This window comes from Pygocentrus nattereri, chromosome 27 (genome assembly GCF_015220715.1).
Source record: "Pygocentrus nattereri isolate fPygNat1 chromosome 27, fPygNat1.pri, whole genome shotgun sequence".
NCBI classification, from domain to species: Eukaryota; Metazoa; Chordata; class Actinopteri; order Characiformes; family Serrasalmidae; genus Pygocentrus; species Pygocentrus nattereri.
Window position 1 is genome coordinate 18,789,895 of NC_051237.1, and position 25,106 is coordinate 18,815,000.

The window sequence follows — 25,106 nt, forward strand, 5'->3', positions numbered from 1 at the left end:
AGCCTCTGATTGGTTAAAAAGAGCACACGGCACGATCACGTGATCTCCAAAGCCCAATGCATGTGAGCTCTAGGTTCGCGTGAACTCTGGGTTGTAATGGCATCATATATCACCCTACCTCGTAAAAACGACACTGAGGATTCTGGCCCAACAAATCAATTGGAAGGGGATAAAATGAATTCGTCTAATATCGTGGACGTTTTTCCCAGTAATGTGCAGCTCCCTTCTCAGTCGCAAGCAGAGGAGTAGAGCGCTCAGCTTCTGTCTCCGTACAGTGATACTGAATTTTTATCTTAATTACTAAACATAATTCTTCTGGGCTTGCTCGAATGATCTTTGGGCTAAGACTGGGATATCTTAGAGACTTTCTTCGAAAAAGACGTAGAGCAACAGCACCGACCATCTACGCTCAACCCAAACGATGCTGTGGAGTGACCACGAGAGCACCAGGTAGGAATCCTGCTTTTCGCTGATGATCGTGAGTTCTGTATTGCAGAGCAATGCATCAATGACGGCGGTGCAGCAGATTCGACTATCAATGAGCCGTTTTAATTGCTTGATTGCCTGCAAGCTAATTAATTCTTGTCTCGCTGTGCTCTTATTGCGTGTATACTGTTGTTGTATTTACTATTTGATGTTGATCAATCGTACAGCAATCAATAAATCAATAACATTAACAGGCCTAGTAGACCTACAACCTGTTACAGATTCTGATACCAAATAAGAAATCAATACGAACATGTCATCAAGTTTGGACCACTAATCAGAATAACTAACACCTCGATTCTTAATTTCTCGTTTATATATGCTTACATAAGTGGGTCTAGTTTACACTTACACAAATAGAAGTTTCTTTCACGACAATATATATTGTAACGCTTATATTTTATTCAAAATATATGAATTAATAAATGTTCTTGCCTTGGACGTGATTCTAAGAAATATTAGAAACGTGGTAGGATATAAAAGCCCAGCAAGTTACTGTTTATGTTATGTGGAGGTTCTAAACTGTCAAAAGGTTCTTCGCACTCACTCCAAGAACATCGGTTCTTTGATTTGTCACCAGTTGAAAGGAAGCTAAACGTGGCTCTTTAACGAATGTATATTGAAAGTATGCAGCACTGATGGCGTCATCCGCGAGTGGTACCACCATAACCTGCAGGTCTGGCTAGACAACTACAGTCCCACACCATCCAGCAGAATATACTGCGTGGCTCCCACAGCCAGTACGGCACAAGGGCGTGCAAAACATGAGATGTCTCCAGGTCATATAATTCTCTTTCTAATGCGTTAAAGTATTAAAATTGTTTATGACTTCAAAAGGGATCAGTTTTCCCACAGCCAAGATCTGAGAGCTGCAGGCCTACTTTTGACCGACATCTGTGAAGGATTTTCATTTCACATTGCACACAGGATAGTAAGCAACAATTCCCCATTTGTAATTAAATATTTAGTTTAAAAAATATTTAATTACAAAACAAATCAGTTGGTTCCTCCAACCCAAACACACACACACACACACACACACACACACACACACACACACACACACACACACACACACACACACACACACACATACACTAATAGGCTGCACACTGTATATTTACTGCTGATATTGGATTTCTCTCATTTTAAGTAAGCATGTTTAAAGCACTGTATTGTATTGATGGGATATATACTGTACATTATGGAATTGGTCAATCGGTCTCACGTGAATACAACATGTTGCATCAGCTCAATTGCTGGATTTAAGTTTACTTACTTACTAAGAATCGTGTTGATGTAAAATGCTATTCGTGTGTAACTGACTGACACATCTGAACGACGTAACTTCAATGCACCATTTCATTCAGTGCAGATCAATCACTGTTTGAAATCCCTCACACGTTACGTCGCGCTGGTTCAGTGGCTCGCGATAATCAGGACCGCGGAGTTTTGCATATTCGTGGTTGATTAGACTGGCGTTCAGGCTTATAGCAATCCGGCGTTTGCTGCGAGCTCCTCCTCTATGTAAAATGGCGCCTTGAAAACATCCCTGCTTTTTCAGCCCCTCCTTCTCCTTCTAAGCCAGGACGCGACTATAAATCTGTTGTTGTTTATCAAAATTTACTACTCTGCTGAACAACTTTACGAGGCTCCGCGAGCTCCCATTGGCGAGCGGTGATCACATGAGCTTGAGGTCCCACGAACATGAACTTTTTATGTGCATGCTTCCTTTCCCCAGAATAGGGCTGCATTCTTCTCCCGCTGCTCGCCCAGCCTCGCTGTGGTTTCACCAGCAGCATTCATTGTTATTCTGTTTTTTTTTTTTTGCAGTTTTCTTTCGCGTAGAGCTTTTGTTTAGACTTTTTGGTGAGGGGGCTGCGGAGTGAAGGACGTTTGGGCATCGCTGGTATCTTTTCTCACACGATGGACGAAGTGAACTTTGAGCTGGACAGCTGTCAGATGTTCCCCACGTCCCTGCTTGTACTTGCTTTTACTACTGACATGGATCCACGACCACCGTAAACGGTAGGAATCACGGTGTAGTTCACCAAGAAATATGATCTATGCCTATATGATGTATTATGATTATGATTATGATTATGATCATGCTTGTGATTATTATTATTATTATTATTTCTGTTTATATTGAGGAATTACTTTTCCAGTGAGCAAACTTAAAATTGCATGTACTTTATTGGTGTTGTTCAGTTAGTATGCTGAAGACAGTATTGTGAAGCTAAGCCACCTCGGTTGGCTTCAAGATGGATTTATTCAATCAGGAAATCATGAAAACTGAGAGGGTTTGGTAATTACTGTGGATGTAATGCTGACAACAGTGATGCGCAGACCCCATAGAATATGTTTAGGCCTCTGTCGCAGAGGTAGATCTTAAACCCGCCATCTGGTGGCGCTGTGACATAATGCACGGTTCAGAGTGGCATAGGTTCCAGGTTTCATGTCAGACTTAATGTCATGATTGACCTTAAAGACCTACATTACATGCAGACTAGCTAAGATATCTGGGGTGGCATTCACAAAGCATCTCGGCTTATGCGTGCTGTTTCTGGGCTAATGTTTTCTGACCACACAATGATGGGTGTGTAGGGAGTGTAGCAAATCTGTTCCTGGATCTGCTGCCCTATTTTGAGAAGTTTTGTGAACACTACTCGGTGCTGTTTCCTTTATAAGAATAGAAATGATTTGATTCTTCTTGAGAACACTTCAGTCCACGCTTGGCTGCATATGTTGTTTTGCTGTTCTTGTGCACTAAAACGTCTCAGGCTTCTCTGGCATTTGAATAGGTTTTAATGCAGTTACCTCGCCATGAGTGTGACGACGAGGTGACTTTTATTACATCAGGATAAAGTCAACATCATAAATATTCTAACAAATTCTACAATGGCTGTGATGGTTAGTTTAACGCTAAGTATTTGTACTCTTTAGTCATATATTTAGAGAGATTCACAAAGGCTGTTCTGTATTGCTGTAAATCAATGTGTTTGTGTAAATCAAAAAATGTCTGTCTAGTCCTTCATTGCTTGGGTTTTTTTACTTTATACGTGCCACTTCTGGACAAAAAAGTCTTGTCTTTCGCAGGCATCACTGTCATCATCATTGTCGTCGTCGTCGTGGTCGTCATGCTATCCTGCTATCCTTAAGTGCTTCTGTTTATGTACATTGCAAGAAAAAACGTGAAAGTGAAACGTGAACACCATCAAAATAAACTTTACCCTCTGTTTTAATCCATTTAAAGCATTTTAAAACATGTTCAGTCTATCTAAGCATTTCTATTATTATTATTATTATTATTATTATTATTATTATTATTATTATTATTATTATTATTATTATTACTATTATTATTATTTTATATTATATTATTTCTATTTGAAGAGACTACAATTTATTTATTTTTAGTTAACAACCTGTGTGATACACAGTGGGTATATCATATTAGAATTTAATTTTGTAATCCTACGGCTTCCTCTTTGAGACTGTGCTGTTTGATTAGATGAGCAGGAAAATCAGACCTGCCGCTCTAAAACTATCATCCGCAGCGTTAAACACGTCAAACACGTCGCCGAAGGCCTTAATTTAACGGCTTTTATACACCCATCGACGTTTTCACATGCCAGTGATGACTATATATATTTTGAGCGATTTCAATGTGACAGTCGATGTTAGATTGCATTCAACTGTGGTGTGCGTCATTTCCAGACATCTGCACAGAGTTTGGCTGCTTATTTAGCCAGTTTTGCTCACGATGAGGTGAAGCTGGCCACCAACTTGCCATTGCACTGGAGAACATGGATCCTGCGCCCTGATGTTGTAACTAATTCTTATCGGTGATTTCACAGAAGGAGACAAACGGAATTAAATAATAGCGTTAAAAATTCAATTTTTACACTTTTTCTTTGAGATAGTATAAATGACTTGAATTCTAAAGAGACATGTCTGGTCTACAGCAAAAGGGGAGCTCTTGAAGGATGAATATCCGTACTGTAGTAAATTCCACTGATTTAAAAGAAACCCATTACCTCCAGCCCAATCTGTAGTATAACACGTTTATTCAATCGATTTTCTGTCGTCCTCGATCAGAGGGCTGTATCAGAGATTTGAAGGGAGGTGTTTTGATTTCATTACGTTGCGTCCGTTTTCCTTCTGTTTTCATGTCTCCTAAAAACCCCTAAAAAGAAAGATGAAGGCATAACACCTATCACACATCGCCATTGACTGACAATATAGTGCCTTTGTCAGCAGACAGAGCTACCCAACAACTGCTGGCGCGCATCGTATATGGTTAAACAGTTTGCGGTGAATCAAATAAACTGCATTATTTTATACAATGCTTCACCTTAGCACGGCAATTTTGGATTAAATGCGCATTTTTTAGCTTGAAGAAAACTGCGTTGTCTTATTTATATTTATTTCAATTTGCTTTTTCAGTAGTTGATGCTGGATTTTAGTGTTTGGATCTGATTCGTGTCCATCGAATATGCTCTCCGTTCTCGGCTTTTACGGAGAGGTCACGGCATTGTGTATTGTTTCAGCAGCAATATTTTTTCCACTGCAAAGTCGTTAACCTCCGCATGACCCTGTCGCAGCCTTGCCTTGGGACGGGCGCTGTGGGAAATTCTCCGCTTCGACCAAAGGGTGGCGCACCACTACAATTCTAAACTGACGGCAACCGCTGCCTGTGCTCTGGAACACTTGTGCGCGCTCCCGCCCTCCACCAATTCCACCCAGATTTCCTGCTTGCGCGTGAGTTTACCGCTGGAGGTCATTGCACAGAATTTACGACTGGTCAACAAAAAACACGTGACTCCAAGCCGTACCCCATATTTGGACGCCTACGTAAGAGAGCATGAAGTCTGTGTCTCAGTCATTTCCATAATTCATCATAAATTGTGCAAGGGCGCAATAGACGCGCAAAACCATCAAGAGACACAAATCAAGCACACACGGCATTGTTCTCTCCACGGTAGTAATAATACTGGCTAAGCAATTATCAGGTAATCACTGTCAACCAATGAGCTCTTATTTTGTGAACTCATTCTGCGGTCGCTACCCAAATGGCGCGGACTATCCGTTACATAACTATGGAGATCACGGCTCCAGCGACCAATACCGGGACTCTACGGGCATGCATTCCAGCAGGTATGGCTACGGATACAATGGCATGGATCTCAGCACCGGCCGCTCCACGACAGAGCACTTCGTCTCCTCCGGTGAACGGGCTCAGAGCTACAGTCAGAGCTCAACGGCGACGTCTGTCGATGCCCGGTACAGTCAACCGATCACAGCGAGCAGCGCTGCTCCCCAGTCACCTCCCCCTGACCCGCTCGCTTGCTCTTCGGTCGACAGTTCTCCCGCTAGCGAGCCCGCGCACCGCGCCTTGAAAAACTCCATGCCGAATTCTACTTGCTCCACGTCCAACGGCGCTGGCGCGGTGCTGGGCTGTGAGGACGTACCCAAAACGTGCAACAGCATGGAGGAAGAGAAGCCGACGGGAAGTGCGCAGACGACTACTCAGAGTGTGTCCGACACATCCCAGCCACAGATATACCCTTGGATGCGAAAACTTCATCTAAGTCACGGTAAATAAAGAAATAAATACGCTTTAATTATTATTATTATTCCATTAGATCAAATAGTTTTTTTCCTCAAATTTATCTTTGTAATGACTTTTACATTAGCAATTTCTTTCGCACATGATTCCCAAACTTTCTCCCTACATAAATGTGGGCTCTGGTTCAGTCCAGCAGAGTCAGATTGCACGCATGACCTTTAAGTGCAGCAGTTTGAAATGTTTGTTTAGTGAGCTCAGGTGTGTCGGTGGAGATTTGCATGTCCAGGTGTGTGTTTCGTGAAAGTGGATCCAATTTTAAGCACCGTTTCATTCTAAAAACTGCACTTTGGTTTAAATTGGTTGTGACTTTCAAATTGTGGATATTTACAGACTTGGCTGGGCCTGAGGGAAAGAGGGCGAGGACAGCCTACACGCGCTACCAGACCCTGGAGCTGGAGAAGGAGTTCCACTTCAACCGCTACCTGACCCGACGCCGGCGGATAGAAATCGCGCACGCGCTCTGCCTCTCAGAACGACAGATCAAAATTTGGTTTCAGAACCGGAGGATGAAATGGAAAAAGGACAACAAGCTGAAGAGCATGAGCCTGGCGGCTGCAGGGGGTGTTTACAGGCCCTGAGCGTGTACATGTTAATGTGTGTGTGTTATCATATGTAGTCGTGTGCTAAACGTGTAAATAAGGCTTGTAAGGGGGTATGAAGGGATGTCATCTGTTCCCCCTTTATCGAGAGACTTCCCACACCGTGAACGCCCCTGCGTTCTACCCTTGGCCTGAAAACCAAACCATTTCCTTTGGACTGTCAAGTAAAACTGCTTGTGTGAGTATAGACTGCTGCATTGTAAACTCGTATGTAGAATTAGCACATCCACATGAAAGTCTAAATTAACTTCTAACTTATGTCCAGTTCTGAAGAAAAATGTAAGTGCTTGAAGTGTCCGCCAAACGCTTTTCGTAAACACTAAAGGTTGGCTTATGTTGCACTCTGAAAAGACTCTTATAAAAGAATCGACGAACTTATCGCGTTGTCTTGGCCTTCTCGGATGTGTAAATATGTATTGAATATGGATGTATTTATTTTCTTCATCTCTAATTTCAGGTTTTGTGGTTATGCTGAGGTAGTAGGCTACCTGTTTGTGGCCGTAATGTATTTTCACCACTGTGTGTTGTGATGACATGTCCAGATTTGTTCTCATGTATGTGCATTTTATTCTTACTTTTGCACGTTGTACCGTAAAAAACAACTACTTGGACATGATTTTCAACATGAGTTTGTATTTGACAAATACTTGCAAAATTGAATTATTGTCATTTTGGCATCTCGTAAAGTTTTTTTTTTTGATAAATATTGAACGTTAACTGGAAATTCAACTAATATAATAATGTCACTGGTAATTATGGTTTATGGCTGAGTCAATAAAATTTTTACTCTAACTCATTTCATTGCTGTGTCAGATTTTATTCTATTTGGACTGTTTAATCTATAATTGATTTGTATTTTGTCAAATTGTTTTGCTTGTATTTGTTTATTTGTTGACTAAATATTTATATTTGCACACAACGTGAAATAAAACACTTATCAAAGCGAAAATACAGTTTTTCAGGGGCTATTTTAAATAGTCAGCTAAATGGTGCATTTTAACGGTCGCAATGAATTAAAATAGTAATAAAAAGTAGGCGACCTCGACTCTGAGCTGAGGTGGTCTAAATATACATACTGAATGATTTACAAAAGTTGTGTAAAAACTCAACAGGTAGTAGAGCTCCGCGATCCCCTTGATATCAACAGTGGATCGTTTCACGGCAAAGCTGCTCATCTTTTTTTCCTACGAACTTTATTAGGCCTTGCGCAGTTTCTGCCTTCATGACACTGGTGCGAGGAATGAATAAGAGGGTTTGGTCTATGAATTAGGTCGTAAAAATCATCCAGGGCACACGGACAGATAGGCTCACTGCCCATAAAACAGTCACGTGGTGGCCATTAAAGTGGTTTTATGGTTTTGGGGAGTCGACAGTATATCGCATATAACATCTAATCGCACTGACGCGGAGCTTCTTTTGGCTCTTTTTGTAGACGATAGAGGTGTTCCTTGAACGTTGTCGCCGCTGCCAGTCACGTACAGGCTCGCCATGGACTGGAAACCTGAAGACTGGGTTTTCTCTGGTGGTAAGTTTAACTTTTAGTTTTTGTTCATTGCTCCTGTTCACTTAGACCTAACGTAAAATTGCTCTAGTCTCTGATGAACGTTTCAAAGAAAAGAAATCATAAAGTGGACCATTACATTTAAATGTTGTTGATTTTTTTAAGTTTTGAAAAATCTGTGTATCTGATTGACAAACTTATGAGAAGCATCAGTTAAAAAGTTATTCGTGGAAGCCATCGTGGTTCGTCTATCACATCATTTTTAATTCCACTCATTTTGAAATGTGCAAGACTGAAGGAGGCTTGGGTGCATGTAGTTCTTCTGAATGGCTAAAATCGATATGCAAAGTGAAGGACTGAATAGCGAGCAGATGAGCGGTTAAGAGAACTTGCTAGCTAACTGTAACTGCCTCTGTCCTTGGGTAAATGTGTTTTCTAGGCTCTCAATCCAGGCAAAATAGTTAAGAACAATTTTCCAATAGGTAGAGCCTTAGCAAACTTTCCCCTATATATTCAGTGCACGGATGTTGTTGTGGTGGTTTCATAAACACAAGAAGTTCCCCCAGGCAGTTCTTAAGGGTTTGGGCAGCACGGTCAAGGACAGTGTGTACAAACACATGGAGTAAATTCTGCTCCTTATTTTCTTCACCTGCTTCAATGTGAATTAATTCTTCGATGAGAGGTGCAGTACGCAGAGCCCTTATTTGGAGCTTCGCCTAAAGTGTGAAGTGTAGAAGGTCACACAAACCTCAGATACATTTTTTACTCTAATAAATACAGGCACATGGGTGGTTTTTGGATGCTATGTAGCCCTGCTGGTCAAAGTTTGAAATCCGAGGTTTCATATTGAATGTAAAACAAATCTGTCACTTAATTGAATCCTAGATGTTCAGTGTGCCCTTAAAAACAATTCAAGCTGTGAAAATGTTCATTTTTGCTTTCGAGCTCAGTGTTCATTTTTTGCTTTTTTGTGATATTTCAAACTCTTTAAAATCTCAAATACCTGTCATGGTTTTTGGGTTCCTATTTTGATGCAGCAGCATTTTGGGTGTGAACAGACTTCTGCAAATACCTGCCATTGTGTTTCTGGGTTGTCTTTAGGTACAATTGCTACACTACTTGTGTACTTGTAGTCCTTTTGCCTGGAAGATGTTACATTGCCCTGATTTTAAAATGAGTATCCGATTACATTACATACATTAAAAGTATGTATTGTATGTATGCAGTTTAAAGCTGCAGTCTAAATTTCAGATTTTTTCACTTCAGTCAGCTGCAGTGCAGGTGAGATATGGGCTCCTAAATGAAGCAGAAAACAATTAACCAGCCCTTTCAGAGAGTCATGGAAAGGTTAAGTTTATCAACATCTTTCGGCAGCCCCTCTCATCAATAATCTTCACCAGCGAAGTTTTCCAAATGTGTCATAGCCATTCATTAAAGGCACTACAACATGCTATTGTCGAGCACGGAACAATTAGGTCTACTTTGCCACGGAATCCTCTTGAGGTTCTCCGTTATTAGAAAATGGTTAGAGAAGTGGGGGCGAGGGGAGAGAGAGAGAGAGAGAGAGAGAGAGAGAGAGAGAGAGAGAGAGAGAGAGAGAGAAAGACAGAGAGAGAGAGAGAGAGAGAGAGAGAGAGAATGAGGCAGAGAATGAGACAGAAGAGAGACTGGAGAAAAATGTCCTCGTTCTTGGTTCACCACGAGGTCACTGGCGGCAGGAAGATGAATGTGCACACGCAGTGAACCACCAGCAGAGCTCGCTTTTGGCCAAGTTCACTGTCACCCGCGCTGCGCGCCCCTGCGCCCAACGAGGGTGAAACAGATAAAGAGAGAGAATGATTACGTATCTATTAATAACGAGGATGCTCACCAGCATGGGAGAGCTAACACTGTATTACAAACAAGAGGAAAGAAGCAACACGAGTTTTAAAGAGGGGACAGTTTTCTCTCCTATCATGTTTACTTAGGTCAATTTGCGCGAGACCTTGGGGTATGAGAACGTGAGTAAATGAGGAAAATGTGATGTAAAAGAGTTGTAGAACGGTTGTTTGTTGTCTATCCTGGTATATTTATGAGAGAGAAAGAGAGCAGGGAGCGATGGTAAAAGGTGGGAGTTGGTGTGGAAGGGGGGCTGGGGTCAAAAGTTTACCGCAGAACACGTCGCCGTCATCTGTTCTGGTGGAGCGCGGTGCCAGCGTTATAATGGCACAAAAGATGGAATAGCTGTGAATCCCGCGAGTTCGGGGCTAACCTCGCGGTGAACTCTGCGAGCTGAGTGACCCTGGGTTAGCAACCTCCAGAGACTACCTCCTCCGCCTGCCCAGCTAAGATTAAGTGTCGGGGGTTTTATTAGAGGACTTGATTGGTGAATTTTCTTTGAATACATTGGATTTGATGAGCAGAAGACCCGGGCAAAATTTGCATTTTACGATTGATACTCCCCTCGCTGTCCCAATGAAACGGACAGGCTTTGTCTCCGGCTAATCTTAAAGGTTTTCGTCTTATCGAAATTCTCCAATCTCATATATTATGGCAGGGTAGAGCATTCCTCAGTTTCTGTTCGCCAAATGGATGAAAAAGGCAAAGGATGCCACCGGTAAGACCGTGGACGAATTAATATTACTTTTAAAGGCTAGTCCAGTCATTTATCTCATATCTAACCAGATATCACGAAAACTCACCAAAATGGTCAGGAAAAAATGACTTTCTCTTATCGTTGCTTCATTGGCAGCTCAGATTAACCATGCTATATAACATTGAGGCTACAGGATTTTACTTTTTGCATCGAAGGTTGTATCTTCATTCGTTTTTTTCGGATTATATTCTATACTATAAACAATTTTTCCTTTGGAGCTTTGCCAAGATGTGCAATTGAAATGCATTTTTAAATAGCTGTGGGTGTGACACATTGTTATTTTAAGCCTTGCTAATAAAAGCAAATATGACAATTTAATGAAATTGACTTTTCATTTCTTTCCTTTGCAGAACGTAATTTTTTACATTTATAGGAAAGCAATTTATAATTTCATTCCCAGGAGACTCATATGATTTCACCACTGTGCTATGTCTACGCACAAATGGTCTTTAAAGAGTATATTTAGAGAATATTTTAAATAATAAGGCAAACAATAAAAAATTAGGTAGATAAGAGATGGTTGTCAGTTTGTAGTTTGGTCAACCCTGCACTCAGTCTATGTACGCTGTGTTTAAACTGGTACATTTAGATCTACGCTTCTCGGGAATGGAAATGGCTTGAAATACATTTTTAAACAGACCTGAGAATGTACATTCTTGTGAGTATTATTTTCTACGAATTTGCCATATAATTATAAGCAAAATTACTTGTTTAAAAATGTAGTGTCCTTTAAAAGAGCCTAGCGTTTATTCCTGTTGGTTAGTATTTCAGTAACTAAACTGATACTGATTAAATCCCATTTCTAAACACTGCGTGGACTGATCTGCCTTATCTAAGTCGTGCTGTTTGGAACTAATTTTCATTTGCTAAATGAACTAAACTCTGAAAAGACGAAAAGCGAGTCATATAAGAAAGTCGCCATATTCTTCCACACGTTGGCTCAGTGCTTATTTTAAGAACTGCTATAAGAAAAGCAAGTGTGGGAAATCACTTCGCTGCATTTTCGTGATTGTTCTTGCACGCTTTGAGGAAACGTCTTGGATTTTTTTGAAAGCCGGTGGTTTCAGTACTTTCTGCAGACTGATGAGATTGTTCTAGAAATTATTTATTTTAAGGTGATGTTGACCCCTTAACCTCTATTTCAGCTAGTAATATTACGACTCATTATTTGGTAAGTACTATGAATTTTTCGGAAACTAACATGCAAGTTATGCAGCCAATCATGAGGAAAGAGGAAGGAAAATCTGGATCCGCAAAAGATTCCTCAAAGTTGAGGAGGTGAAGAGGAAAACATTTGTCTATAGCCTGGACGTTTCTCACAGCTAATAGCCAGTAGGTTGAAATGGGACTTTATTCTACTGGCATGATAGCGGATTTTACGAAATGACGCTCAGCACAGCTTCGAGCAAATAATCTACAGGGATTTTACAGAAGGTCATAACTCGCCTTTATAGACTTTCGCGAGAATGTAAGATCATAGAACTGCAGGTTGTATTTACGAGCGTATTTTTATTAAGAATGCCCAAAAGCATTCTTAATAATAATAATAATAATAATAATAATAATAATAATAACAATAATAATAGTAATAATAATAATAATAATCACTTTACACTCCTTAACCGTGTTGGGAAATTCAGGCACTGTTACAGCTGTCCACAGGATGAAGCCTACAGAATACAAATCGTAGGCCTGCGTCCTTTCGGCTCAATTTTTTTGCTGATGCTTTCTTCTTATTTTTGGGATGCTGTTGAGTGGTGACCTCCACGAGCCCCCCTTATAGCTCCCCTGGGTCCTCACCCAACGGGAGAAGCTAAGTCCAAGGCTGGGGTGAAAGCCAGGTCACTGCGTCTAACAAATATGAAAATGTCGTCGTTTCAGAGGGCACGCCTTGTTGTTTAACAAAGACTGTCAATGAGCAAGATTAATCAGAGGCGAAATGGAAACTGAGTCACTCAGAGGTCAGAGCAAAGTTATCTCTGTGCGGCGATTAATTCGAGAGGAGAAGCGGAGTCTAACACTTCGCCCTCCGTAGGGCCGCACAGGCTTTAGTGGGCTCAGAAATGAGCAGCGCTGAGAGCTCAGGAAGATTTCCCGTGTTTGTGGATTGTGCTCATTCAAATAAGCTGTACATTGTGGAAAAAATGGAAGAGTGTCGGAGGTACCTGTTGCGAGCAGGAGGTAGGCATTATTTCAATGTTTTTGGGCAGGCGCCGTGGCACATGAGGTCAGAAATGCTTGACAGGGCTCTCTATGCAAGAGCTGGCCTGTTATTCGAGCATGGGATAATCGGGTTGCGGAGTACTGTCCGTCTGTACAGTCTAAAGATGGAATTCCAACTGTTTAGTGATAAGAATGCTGTTTCTTTTTCTCGAGGAGCCTTTCTTTTAATTCATGGTATATATTCAGCGCAGGCTTTTATGTAGGCTGGTGGGGTATTAGGTATTATTTGTTTGGCTATAAATGAGATTTTTCAATATTTCCCGTTTGGCTAATAAATTTGCTATTTGAAAAGTGTATACGTTGCAGTCTATAGCCGCGTATCACAGAGGCCGCACATTGTTAGAAAAAAGGCTCGTGCATTCCACCTGAAAATACTTCATGTTGTAGCAAGCAACTGGACTTATTTCATTATACTCGAATATATACTTTGGAGGAAATAATGCACAGCAAAGTAAACAGTTCGGATGACCAAAACCTACCCACTTTACAAAAATTCATACTTCAGAAACAGTTCAAAGCTACATCTGCGCTGTTCTACTAATGATTATTGGCTAATGTATGTAAAATGAATTCAGAGCCTCTTTACTGTCATCTGCCTTTCCAAAGAACGTTTGGAACTGAGAGTTTAGAGGCAAACTGAAAAGAACACATGTAATGTTGCCGAGGACAAAACAGAGGAGCTGGTAATAAAAGCTTACATCATCATATTGCCATTATTAACATTAAAAGCAGAAGGAAAAGGAGAAAGATAGTAACGTGTTACAAATGACGTTGTACACTTTATTCCTATCTTCATTCTTCAAAACATTTCAGCCATAATCCTTAAGCGAAGGTAAACTGTTAAACTGTTGGTTTTCATCTACTTTGTGTTATGATGACGTATGTAGTGTGAAACGGTTCTGTATCTGATGATGAGGTTCACAAAGGCTTGCGAAGCCCACACAGATGGTGATTTTAAAATCTTGACAATGTGATGGCACTGATATTACAGAAATGTTCTTCTCCAAAGAAAAAAGACTGATGTGCGTAGGATGGAAGCGCTGCTGTAAGTGAAATCACACTTGCACTGAACACTGCTGCTTCCGTTTCTATGACCTGTGCTCTCAACAAACATGCTGCTGATGAACAATCTACCTGATTATTCTGTACAATTTGTGCATGTTAGCTTTATGAACTGACCTAATATGAGGACTTCGTACGAGTGTAACTCACTTGGAGATAATATGTACTTACAGGCTCATTGGGTTAACTGAGAAGGTAGCAGCATGGCCTTCAATGCATTTTGTATAGCTTGCTATCAGATATTGATGTGTATGAAAATCAGGCTGGATGATTTTCCTACGCATGACGGCTGGTGGACTTGTTGAATTTGATCTGTGATACTGCTTAAACTGATTGAATCAAAGTTTTGGTTGCACTGGATGTACGTTTTGACACAGAAATCTGAAGTAGTTTGCATCAAACAGTCCGGCGTATGTTCCCTGCATATGGATTCAGATGCCACCTTCTCTTATTTGAGCCATTTCAAACAGATGCTACGTTTTTCTCTTACGCCTCTTTGTTTAAACAAGATGTTCTATCCTCTGAATAAAACCAGATGATAATGTGGTCGAATTTTCCAGATATCTTTTTGGAATTAAAAAGAAAAACAGATGCATGGTCGGCCGGTCGAATTTTCGTTGTGCCCATGTCTGGCCTGCTATTGGTGCTTGTTTACACGGCACCCAAAGGCTATTCTGATTGGTCTCTTTTCTCACGTGACTAACCAACTTTGTACATTTGACAGGGGGAGTAGGTGGGTTTTGGAGAGATCAGGAAAACGACAGCGCGATAAAAATTAGAATTGTTGCACTTCACAAATTAATGACCATGAGTTCCTACTTGATCAATTCGAATTACATCGAGCCCTCTTTCCCGCCGTGCGAGGAGTACCAGCAGAACGGCTACATCCCCGTCTCTTCTGACTACTACGATCGACCGAAAGACTCGGGTTTCCCCCATCACGAGGAGGCAACATATCCGCGGTCAAACTACCAAGACCCGAGCTATGAATACGGTAACGTCTCAAGCAATGGTCTCGTGGATTTCAACGATCGACATCACGTACAACCTCCGTCCGTTCCCCCAAATCACGGGCCCCACCTCAACACCGAGAGCTGCGCTGGAACGACTGCAACCAAGGATTGCAGCCTCGCCACAGAGGCTCTCCCTGCCCCACCGAAGGGGAAGGAGCCAGTGGTCTACCCCTGGATGAAGAAGGTCCACGTTAATACGGGTAAGTGTTTGTCACGCTCGATAAAACACCGGTAACCCTTTGGAAAACGTGCATCGGAGCGCTTGAGGTGAACATGCTCAGTAGCATTTTCGTCCCTCGTTTGGGCGATTTACGACCCCGGAGACGCTGTCTCGGTAATTAGGAACCCTCGTAAATTTTATCGTCTGTTTTGTTTCTGCCGAGCCATCTGCTTCTATTTCGAACTCAAAGGGTCCCCATCGTTTATTCAGTGTTTTCGTTAATAATTATCCTGGCTCTGGGCATGTTGGCTCGCATACAATAGCTCCGAATTAGACACATCAGGGCTGTCTAAAAATGAGGCGCGCTGTCAGTAACATGTAGCCCTTTTGGTGCAACCAACACCACGTCGTCTATTGTAGCCTGCAACACTGTTGGTGACTCATTGGAGTTCATGGTCATTGATGACCGTGAATATTGATAACACCTGCCTGCTTTTTGTTTGTTTGTTTAGTGACCGCTAACTATTCTGGAGGAGTGCCCAAGAGGTCTCGGACCGCCTACACACGCCAGCAAGCTCTGGAGCTTGAGAAGGAGTTTCACTTTAACCGGTACCTGACCCGGCGTCGGCGGGTGGAGATAGCACATACTATGTGCCTATCAGAGCGACAGGTAAAGATATGGTTCCAGAACCGTCGCATGAAATGGAAGAAAGACCACAAGTTGCCCAACACGAAGGTTCGTTCTGCTAGCTCCTCGACCCCCAACCACCAAGTCAAAACGGACGCGAGCCAACAGCAGCAGCAGACACTGCTTCCCACGCCATGCTCATCTAGCCTATAGTGATGGAGGAACGTCAGAAGCAGCAGAACTGAGCAAGACAGAAGAAAACAGAGCAGTATTCGGATCGGAGCTTCACAGGGTTACTTTCTATTCCAAAATGGATGGGGCAGCCTCAACTCACCTTCCTTTCTCGCCTCACTTACCCCATGAAATCAAACAACCTGAGCTGGAAAATGCACCCGTCCAACATGGTTAGATGAAGGTGTTTTTTCTTCTTTTTCATGGAACAATGACAGAACACAACTAAACTCGAAGTATGGCTGTTTGCTGTTGAAATGAAACCCTGTTAAGCACTATTGTTGTGGATAGTAAGCATGGAGCTTGCATTCGGGTGGGAGTCCCGTTTTTGGAGATGGGTCAAGTGAAGCATGTACAAATCTCATGAAGGCACAAATGTAGGAACAATCTCGTCCTTAAATGAGGAACCCTAAATTTTGTTTGTCTTAGTCCCAAGTATTTGAGTGTGTTCTGTATGACGTCATCCAAGCTGTGAATAATCGTGTATTTAGTTATCTGTATATTGGTGGATATGTCATGCTGTTTTAGTATATGCAAGTAATTGTATCAGTGGATAATAATAAATGCGTTTATTGTGAGCAGTCGTTTTTTTTAGGTATAATCCATGGGTAAGACTTGGGCATGTCATAATTTTAGGAAAGGCCAGTTTAGTTCAACTACAGGCACAGGCTGACTACGCTTCATGCGCATTCGTCCAAGTAATGTCTAAGGAGCTGCACTCTATCAACACATAATTGTTAGTTACAAAGGCCAAAAGACAATTTCATCAGAATGGAAGTGTGGATTTGCCAACATAATATATATAAAATGAGGTCCAAGTAAACGCAGTTCAGTTTGAATAGCAGCCATGAACCACCGTGAATAAACATAATGGTGCCTATTTGAACGGATGACAGAACCCTGAACAATTATTAAAAGTGGAATTTGAACATTTAGTTTCCAAACCAAACAAATCAACACTGTTTGACTTGCCAGATCGGACTTACGCCCAGGTTACCATGGAATTGTAGTTGGAGGTACGTGCCAATTCCACTTAGTTCAGTTTCAAAATAATTATAGTAGTGATAAATACTTAGATGTAAATGTCAAAAATGCACAAAAGGCTAGTTACAGACGTTGCTAAATACGGACAGTTCACAATTGAAATAGGCTTAAAACACTTAAAATATAGAACTAATCATAATTCTCAAATCATGGGCACATATATACATTCGAAATAATCTCATTGTGTAAGTAAATAAACAAATGTTACATGAATTAAATATTTGATGAAATCTGTGAAAAACACTACTGCCTTTAAAGTCAGTCACTCTGACTTACGGTTCTTTTTTCTTCAGCAAAAACGTCATTCGACAGCAGTCGTTGATATCCTATCTATCTATCTATCTATCTATCTATCTATCTATCTATCTATCTATCTATCTATCTATATATATATATGTACGCACACACACACACACACACACACACACACACACACACACACACACACACACACACACACATACATTCACTGACCATTCAAAATCAAAAGGCCCAGCTTTAACATTTAACCTGTTTCACTAATAATTATATTATTGTACCTCAGCTGTGCTGTGATTTTAATATTAGTATAGGCCAACGTGTAATGAAAAGAAAACTGAATTTTGTGATTTCTCGTGATATCCCGAAACCTGTGCCATCATTTAATAGCCTAATCGACTATGTCCTTCTCTCCTCTTGATGACCTGATGGGTGCATTTAACATGACCATGCGCCCTTAACGCCCAACATTTGTTAAAAACTATTTCATTTTCAGTCAAAAGACATGTTTTAGTGGTATATGTTACTGTTCTGTGGAAACATGATGCATAACAATTGCATAGACTAGTCCACAGGCAATACTGTCAGTTCAGTGGTTATCATGTTTGTTATCTCAGGATTCAGGCGTGATCCAGACGTGGGGTCCTCATTTTGTAAGCTTTGTTCATGCATTTGTAACCTCTTTCCTTGATGTAAACACTTAGTCATTTTAGACTTGACGTCCACTTACGTGCCACTTTATTTTCAAAGTAATTGATGTTATTAGTTTTAAACAATGTCGTTATGTTTTAATGTTTTAAAGCTGAATTCTATTTTATATTAAACTAATCATATTCTTATAACTGTGACCATATGCGCCATATGACCAAATGTGACAGGGACTTGTCCATCAAATGCTTTCGAGGTGAAACTAGTAGCGAATATGTTCACACACTCTTAGTGAAGTGGCTCGTTAATCTCTGAGAATCAGGGAATGATGCTGAAAGATATATTTCTTTTTTTAAGGGATCATATTACTTTGTATTAAATCGCGTAAATGGTCCATGTACGTCTGCGCAGTAAGTTAGACACGTTTAGCCTGGAGTCTAATGTGTTTTCTAGCTGTGTTATGTTAATGAGCATTACCAGTGGAGTTTTCATCGATTGCACTTATTGGTTGCGACCTTGCTTTGACTCTGAACTGCACTCTTATAGAAATGTTTATTGTAACAGCAGACCCCCAAAGCTCTTTTTCTTCGAAGTTGATAAAAAAAATGGTGCCGTGTCAGGCAGTACCTGCTGGGCTCCAATCGCTTTGAGTTCACGCAAAGGACACAAGGGAACTGTCCAATCATCAAACCCCAGCACTATGAACGACCCCTAACCTCTGACCTCACCATCTCCAAGGCCCTTTCATGCACGGTACTTTTTTTTTTCCTGGACGCATGGGGCAGTAGTGGAGCTTGAATACCCTACATACGCTGAAGAGGCAGATGATCAGGGATAAGCTTGCAGAAAATACATTGCCATGACCCATAAGTCAAAACAGAGGACGAAATCAGGGACCAGCGGTGATAATCAGAAATGCGAAAGTAGCTTCATATTCTTCAGCGAATTTGTCTCAAATGCATTAACCAATACAGACTAAAATCAATGGTAAAACCAACACTTATAAACTGTTTTCTTACTCCCTTACAAAAGTACTTCCTCTCGTTTAACTTAAAATGTATATAATCTGATCGCCTTATGTCGAGTTAACTGAACGCATAAAATATTTAAAGTCCAATAATGTGAATATTTGAGGGAAACAGTTATTAATTAGTTTTTTTTCAGCCCTCATATGCAAAGGCATTATAGGTGCATAAAGCATTTAGACACCAGCAATTATATTTCCCTACATGCCTGGATATGTTGACGTAGATATGTTTCCTAAAAGATTAATTAGTGGTTTAGTAAAATAATACAGTGCCATAGCATGAAGGGGAATCAAATGTACCTATACATCTGACTGCAGTTTGCTGCACTGTAAAAAATCTGAGGTAACGTCAACAACAAAAAAAAATGAGTCAACATTCTGCAATCAGTTTTTCTAGTAAGCAGAACTTTGTTGCACAAAGTTAAATAAACTCTAAAAAGCAAGTTTTAACTCAAGTGCGCCAAACTCATTTAAATGTGTTTGATCAAATAGAAAGAAGGGTCATGTGTAGTAAAAACAGGCTGATCTCGGTGCCATTGCAATTTTCACTTTTACAATGAAGGCCAGATTTTCATTGGGCCATATTACACCGAAAAAAAGAACATTTAGTGAATTAAATATTTCATTGCAAGGCTGTCTGATACTTCCTTGTTGAAGATCTCGTCAGACAGGAAATTTAAACTTCCAGACGTGCGCGGACTGAGGCCGCCTCTCAATCTACCGTGCTTAAATTTTAATTGACTCACGTGACCTTATTTAATAATACATACCTCTAAGTCTGAAATAGATACCGGGAATTCGAGAATGATTCTCATTTTATCGTCGACCGTCGATCCAGCGACCAGCGAGTCCCCTGTCTCGAGGTCTTCTTTCTCGCACAACTGATCTACAAAGTAGCGCCAGTCCAACGTAAGTGACCTAAACAGCTGAAATACTTTTTTTAAAGCATTCGTTCTTCATCATATCGCTCTTTTGCATCACTGTTAGCATAATGTTGGAGAGTGAGAAGGAGGAGTGGGAGATTTCTTGGAGACGTTTTTGAGAGTGTTATTATTTTGATTGCTTAATCAGAGTTCTCCAACAATCTGTTTTAGCATGTAGTTGAAGAAAGTCGAGAAGTTATCAAGAATTTTGCTGTGTGTGGAGCTTTGCAATGCAAATACAGTAGGGCTACAGGTCAAGTGGGATTATAGGTGCTCTGTAGAACTTATGCGATAACCAAGTATATGAAAACCACAGTAACAGAAAAATAGTAGTAATATTAGCTTATACGCCCATTTAGTACTGCGGATTGACGGTTGACTTTAAGCATGGTAATACACTTTTTGAGCTTTATACATTTCTCAATGGTTCCGAATAAACCTAAACAACGCGAGTTTTCCAACGTTCACCAGTGGAAGATAATTTCACACAGTGATAAACTTTTTATTTTTGCGTGTGTTTCGCGTGCTGTCTATGTCTCATAGGCTTTACACATACAAAAAGGCAAATAGTCCATTTTACATATGGATGCTACTCTTTATTGGTTTTTCATCTTTTCCCCAAAACACATTAGCATTGTTCCGGCAGCAGAAATACAAAATAGCCTTTTCGTTTGGTGTATGAATGACTGCAGTGTTCGCTTTGAGTGACTCTCGGCAAATAAAAGCGCTCACTCAGCTGACTGGTTACATATTAACTAAGCTTACAAACAACGGCAATACTTCAGTGTGAAAGAAATTGACGTAAAAACTGAAACAACAACGACAACAAGAACAACAATAATAATAATAATGATAATAATAATAATAATAACTAACGCAAGAAAAGCTTGAATAGCACATTAAAGCAACATCATGAGATTAAAAATATCTCACTGTTTTTTCAACGCAAAGACAATTTTGCGTCTGGAGCGTTTGGATTTCAAAATCAGCGCAGTTCCACCTTTAAAATAAGCAACATCGCGAGGCGGTTCCATGGGCGATGAGTGTCGTTTTGTTATTATTAGCCTTGATGTTGGCGGCTGTAAACTCAGAGAGGAGAGTTATCTTCGGATGAGTGTGGTGGTAACCTTAGCCTTGCTGTAAGAGCTCCAAATGTCAACATCCAGAAGAGATACGCTCCTTTCCTTGGCGAAGCTCCATGGAACTTCAGGAGTAGAAATCCAGCCCAGCGAACTGTCTGATAAGCCCTTAATGTGGAACAATCTGTTGATCGAGGAGCCGCGCTCTGTATGTCAAAACGAGGCTTCGTATACTCTGTTAAAAGTCCCAGCCACATCATTTTAACGTAAAGTTGTTGCGAAGAGTGAAAATGAAGTTCAGGTAAGATAATGGAAATTTGGGGACCTTTTGCCAAAGCCAGAGAGAAGGGGGCTTCTCTTCGTGTCTCGTAGCCTCATAGCAAGCTTCCCAGTTCCAGAAAGCAGGCACGCGAGTCTGCGCAAAAGAAAGAAAAGACATAACTTTGCACTCAAATGTTAAACATAGTTGTAAAATCATTTACCATTCAAATACGTAACCCAGTCTCTGGAGAAGTGTAACTTAGTTCATCACATGTGATCTGGATTAAAACTTAATACAATCTTCACAAAGTCGTGGGCAAATTCGGGCTGTCTCCAAACTTCCTTCAAAACAGTTTATAAGATAACGGCGACTTTTCGAAACTTCGACTACATTTGAGTAAGTTTGTATCTCCTTTGGTTACAAATTTTTATGGGACAAAGTGAGCGCAGAGAATGGGGAGAGGCTTCATGCCCGACTGAGTTGATTAATTGTCCTCAAGACTGCCACATCCGCTCGACACGTCTGCGGTTTAAACACTGTGTTGCCGGAAAACTAGAGACAAAAAGTGCCAGGCTGCTATCTCATAGTGCGGACAGCTCCTCGCACATATTTAAATGCTACCATTTTATTTTATTTTGTTTCCCAAATGTCAGCAGATGGACGAACCCATCCCAGATCCTTTTATTATAATTTATGTCAGATTATTGCCTGAAATTCAGGTTCATACATGACCTCAGACCTGCGTAAGGCGCGCAGCTTGTACGTTTCAGTAGCGTTCAACTGCTGACTTGACGTTCGCAGCCGCAGACTTGTTTGGTAACTTGTCTGGAATCTTGGGCACTGCGCGCTTTGAACGCAATAAGGTTTGAGCTTTTATCCATGCGTTTTTGTAAAGTGACAAAATGATGCACCGTGGCCACCGGGAGAGGGCCACCTTGCGCACATGAGTGCTCTACTGCTCGCCTACTGCTGCACAAATTACATTTGATAGTTATTTTGCTATCATACAGGGAGAGCATATGAGCTCCGTTGTTAAAGTAGGGGAGCGGTGGGGGTTAGCTCTGAAAAAAGCTGGGAGCCCTTAGCCCTACGGATAATGGGAAGAAACGCCAATGTTGAGTGATCAGCATGCCAACCATAAAACAGGGATTTCCTCGCGTAGAAAAGCTGCAGCCCCTCCAATCATTTGCACCCATTCATACACTCTTCAAGTTTTAACAGCCCCCCCCCCCTCTCCCCAGGCGTGCACACACCGTGAACCGTCCATTACACACATACGCCGACCACCATCACCACAAGCTCATTACCAGCAAGTCACCTGATAAACGTTCATCTAATGCGAGGTCCTAAAAAGCTTTGACGAGCTTCAGAACCCCAGAAAGGAAGACCACTTCAGACATAAAACAGAAGTTTTTGGAGCTGAAGTAACGAGACCACTAGTACGCCTTGCTACCCCCCCACCCCTTATCTTCTCTTCAGTGATCCTTCTGCCTGGCAGACGGCCCCCATTAATGATTCACAGATTCAAATAAAGGTTTTTAAGCTGGATCACGTGGATCACGTGAACAGGGCGCATAATATGGTGTGCGAAATAATGGTAAGGGGCTGGGGTGGAGGGCGGTGGGGGGGTTGCGTGTGAGCAAGCCTTGGTCTGGTATGGTGCTGACTGCGCGAGCCCACTTCACGAGAGTGGGGTCGGGCCATTGTGAACTATACTGCAAGTGAGAGATAGATGGATGGACAGATAGGGGTGCTGAAAAAGAGAGAGAAAGAAAGAGAGAGAGGAGCGTTTTGTGGATGATATTACACTACTGTCATGGAAGAGCGTGTTTTTCTTCACGGAGAAAGCGAGGGGACCCGTGCACGAGGAGGATGGATTTTATTTTGAGGTATTTCCGTTGATTGTTCATTACTCTCATGAGTTATTGCAGCTCAAGGAAAAGGTCAGTGGCAGAATAGTCTCGCCCCAGAGCAGAACACGACACAACCCAGGATTACCCATAAAGTTAGTAATTATTACAAATACATTAGCATGTAATCGACTTTAATTCATTGCATTAAAAATATTTAACAATCAGTGTTAGACATAAAGCACACTTACAAAGCAGTCAGGAGCCATGTATAGCCAGACTCCATGTCATTCATCATGGGCAACTGCTAGTGGTCATATTTCTTGATCAAGACTCAAAGTAGAAATCAAACCCATTTGCTGCTATGTTCTGTCTGAAACCAGCTGGCTGGACTTTTGGGGCCTCTGTTTTGCCGTTTTTATTTCGTTTGTCTTACATTGCATATTATCTGGCGAGATCTTGGCCTATAGCCCGTCTGTAAATAAAGTCTAAATGAGTCAATTATAAAGTTTTGTATCGTTATTCCTTCTCAATGTATTGACTTATATTATTATACCTATTACACATTATTACATAAAATGCCCTATTGTAGTTCTGCATTGCTGTTCGTGATTAAAGTATTTTGGCTGTTCTGATACAGCCAATTCCAGTAATTCTACTAACACTAGTGTGTATTTCAAAATATTTTGTCAATACTAATATGTGCAAGGTTAAAATCGCCCATTTCAGGATGAATACGATAAATATTTGCCCAATCTTTGGCCAATTCGCCATGACTCCTTTTCTGTGACTGCAGGACGTGGTTATGGTTTATAAAACATCGCTACTTTGTAGAGAGGTGTGTAAACGGGCTATTCCCCGGAAGAATAAATCACAAGACAGCGAATAAAACTCCATGGAGGCAGCGGCGGGTTGTTTGATGTGGGAGCTCGCAAGGGAAACGAGGATATAATGCAAGACGGAGTATCATCCAGGAGCGCGCAACTGTGCCGAGGTCACGGCGCTCCAGCCTTGATTTATGGGCTGGGGGACTTTGGGCGGCCGCTGCTCACGAACTAATGACTATTCGATCCAAATTCACTAGCAAGGAAACAGAAAAAATTCAAAGAAAGAAAGAAAGAAAGAAAGAAAGAAAGAAAGAAAGAAAGAAATAAAGAAAGAAAGAAAGCAAGAAAGAAAGAAAGAAAGAACGTGGAGCTGGTGCCATGTAATTGCTACTGGCTTATTTATCTCGATTTCAAATATAGATAGTATAGATAGATATAGAAATATAGATAATATAGACTTTCTTAACGTTTGCATGACGTTTCATATTGAGTTAAAGCTTTTTCATTCCGCACAAAACGACATTTTACCAGATATTCCTAGTCTTGGTTATCACTAGCAATAACTAATAACTAATGATAACATTCATTTTAATAATTGCACGAGTTTTTGTAAAAAAAAAACTGTTGTGAAAGGTCAGAACGGGCGTAGTACAGTTATTGATTTTTTTTTTCAAATTGATTGAGATTAGATTGGTTTTTGATTAACAGATTTACGTGTAGTTATTAATATAATAGTAATAATGAAACGTCAGAAAAGCTGTAGTTCCTCGATTACTAGGTTATTTGCGCTCGTTCATTTTCAGCTGGGTTTGTTTTTTTTATTTTATTTATTTATTCTGCTGTGAGAGTGCACTTCCATATTTTTATTTTATTTATCAGAGCGTTCTGAAAGTAAATATATAGTTATTACACCATACACAATATATAGCCATCGCGCTAAGTTAGCATTACGATACAAATAAAATATAGTCGTGACACTATAGTTCTAATGAATGATGAAGCTGTACGATGGGAAATG

The 25,106-nt window shown here is 40.9% G+C and overlaps 3 protein-coding genes and 1 long non-coding RNA gene across 6 annotated transcripts in view; 3 read left to right on the forward strand and 1 right to left on the reverse strand.

Annotated features, from left to right (window-relative positions):
* The first annotated feature begins 2,410 nt into the window (after positions 1-2,410).
* The window catches only part of hoxa3a (homeobox A3a), a 30,194-nt gene continuing 7,498 nt past the window's right edge, over positions 2,411-25,106 (forward strand). Inside the window, exons 1-2 of one of the 3 annotated variants that reach the window (XM_037535373.1) lie at positions 2,411-2,514; positions 8,150-8,242. The gene's annotated coding sequence lies outside the window, so the exon portion shown is untranslated. Of the gene's footprint in view, positions 2,515-8,149; positions 8,243-12,580; positions 13,035-23,053; positions 23,301-25,106 lie in introns of those variants that run through there. The other 2 variants (XM_017693845.2, XM_017693844.2) reach the window with 2 other exon arrangements.
* Positions 2,449-7,513, forward strand: hoxa5a (homeobox A5a). Its single transcript, XM_017693846.2, has 3 exons — positions 2,449-2,514; positions 5,094-6,086; positions 6,449-7,513. The coding sequence occupies exons 2-3, from the start codon at positions 5,519-5,521 to the stop codon at positions 6,694-6,696; spliced, it is 816 nt and encodes a 271-aa protein (XP_017549335.1). The 5' UTR covers positions 2,449-2,514; positions 5,094-5,518; the 3' UTR covers positions 6,697-7,513.
* On the forward strand, positions 13,068-16,748 carry hoxa4a (homeobox A4a). The gene is made up of 2 exons (XM_017693847.2): positions 13,068-15,351; positions 15,824-16,748. Exons 1-2 carry the CDS (start codon positions 14,940-14,942, stop codon positions 16,150-16,152), a joined length of 741 nt encoding a protein of 246 aa, XP_017549336.2. The 5' UTR covers positions 13,068-14,939; the 3' UTR covers positions 16,153-16,748.
* Positions 20,645-25,106, reverse strand: part of LOC108425279 — a 5,321-nt gene continuing 859 nt past the window's right edge. Inside the window, exon 2 of the long non-coding RNA XR_001857692.2 lies at positions 20,645-21,564. This is a non-coding gene — a long non-coding RNA (uncharacterized LOC108425279). The remainder of the gene's footprint in view (positions 21,565-25,106) is intronic.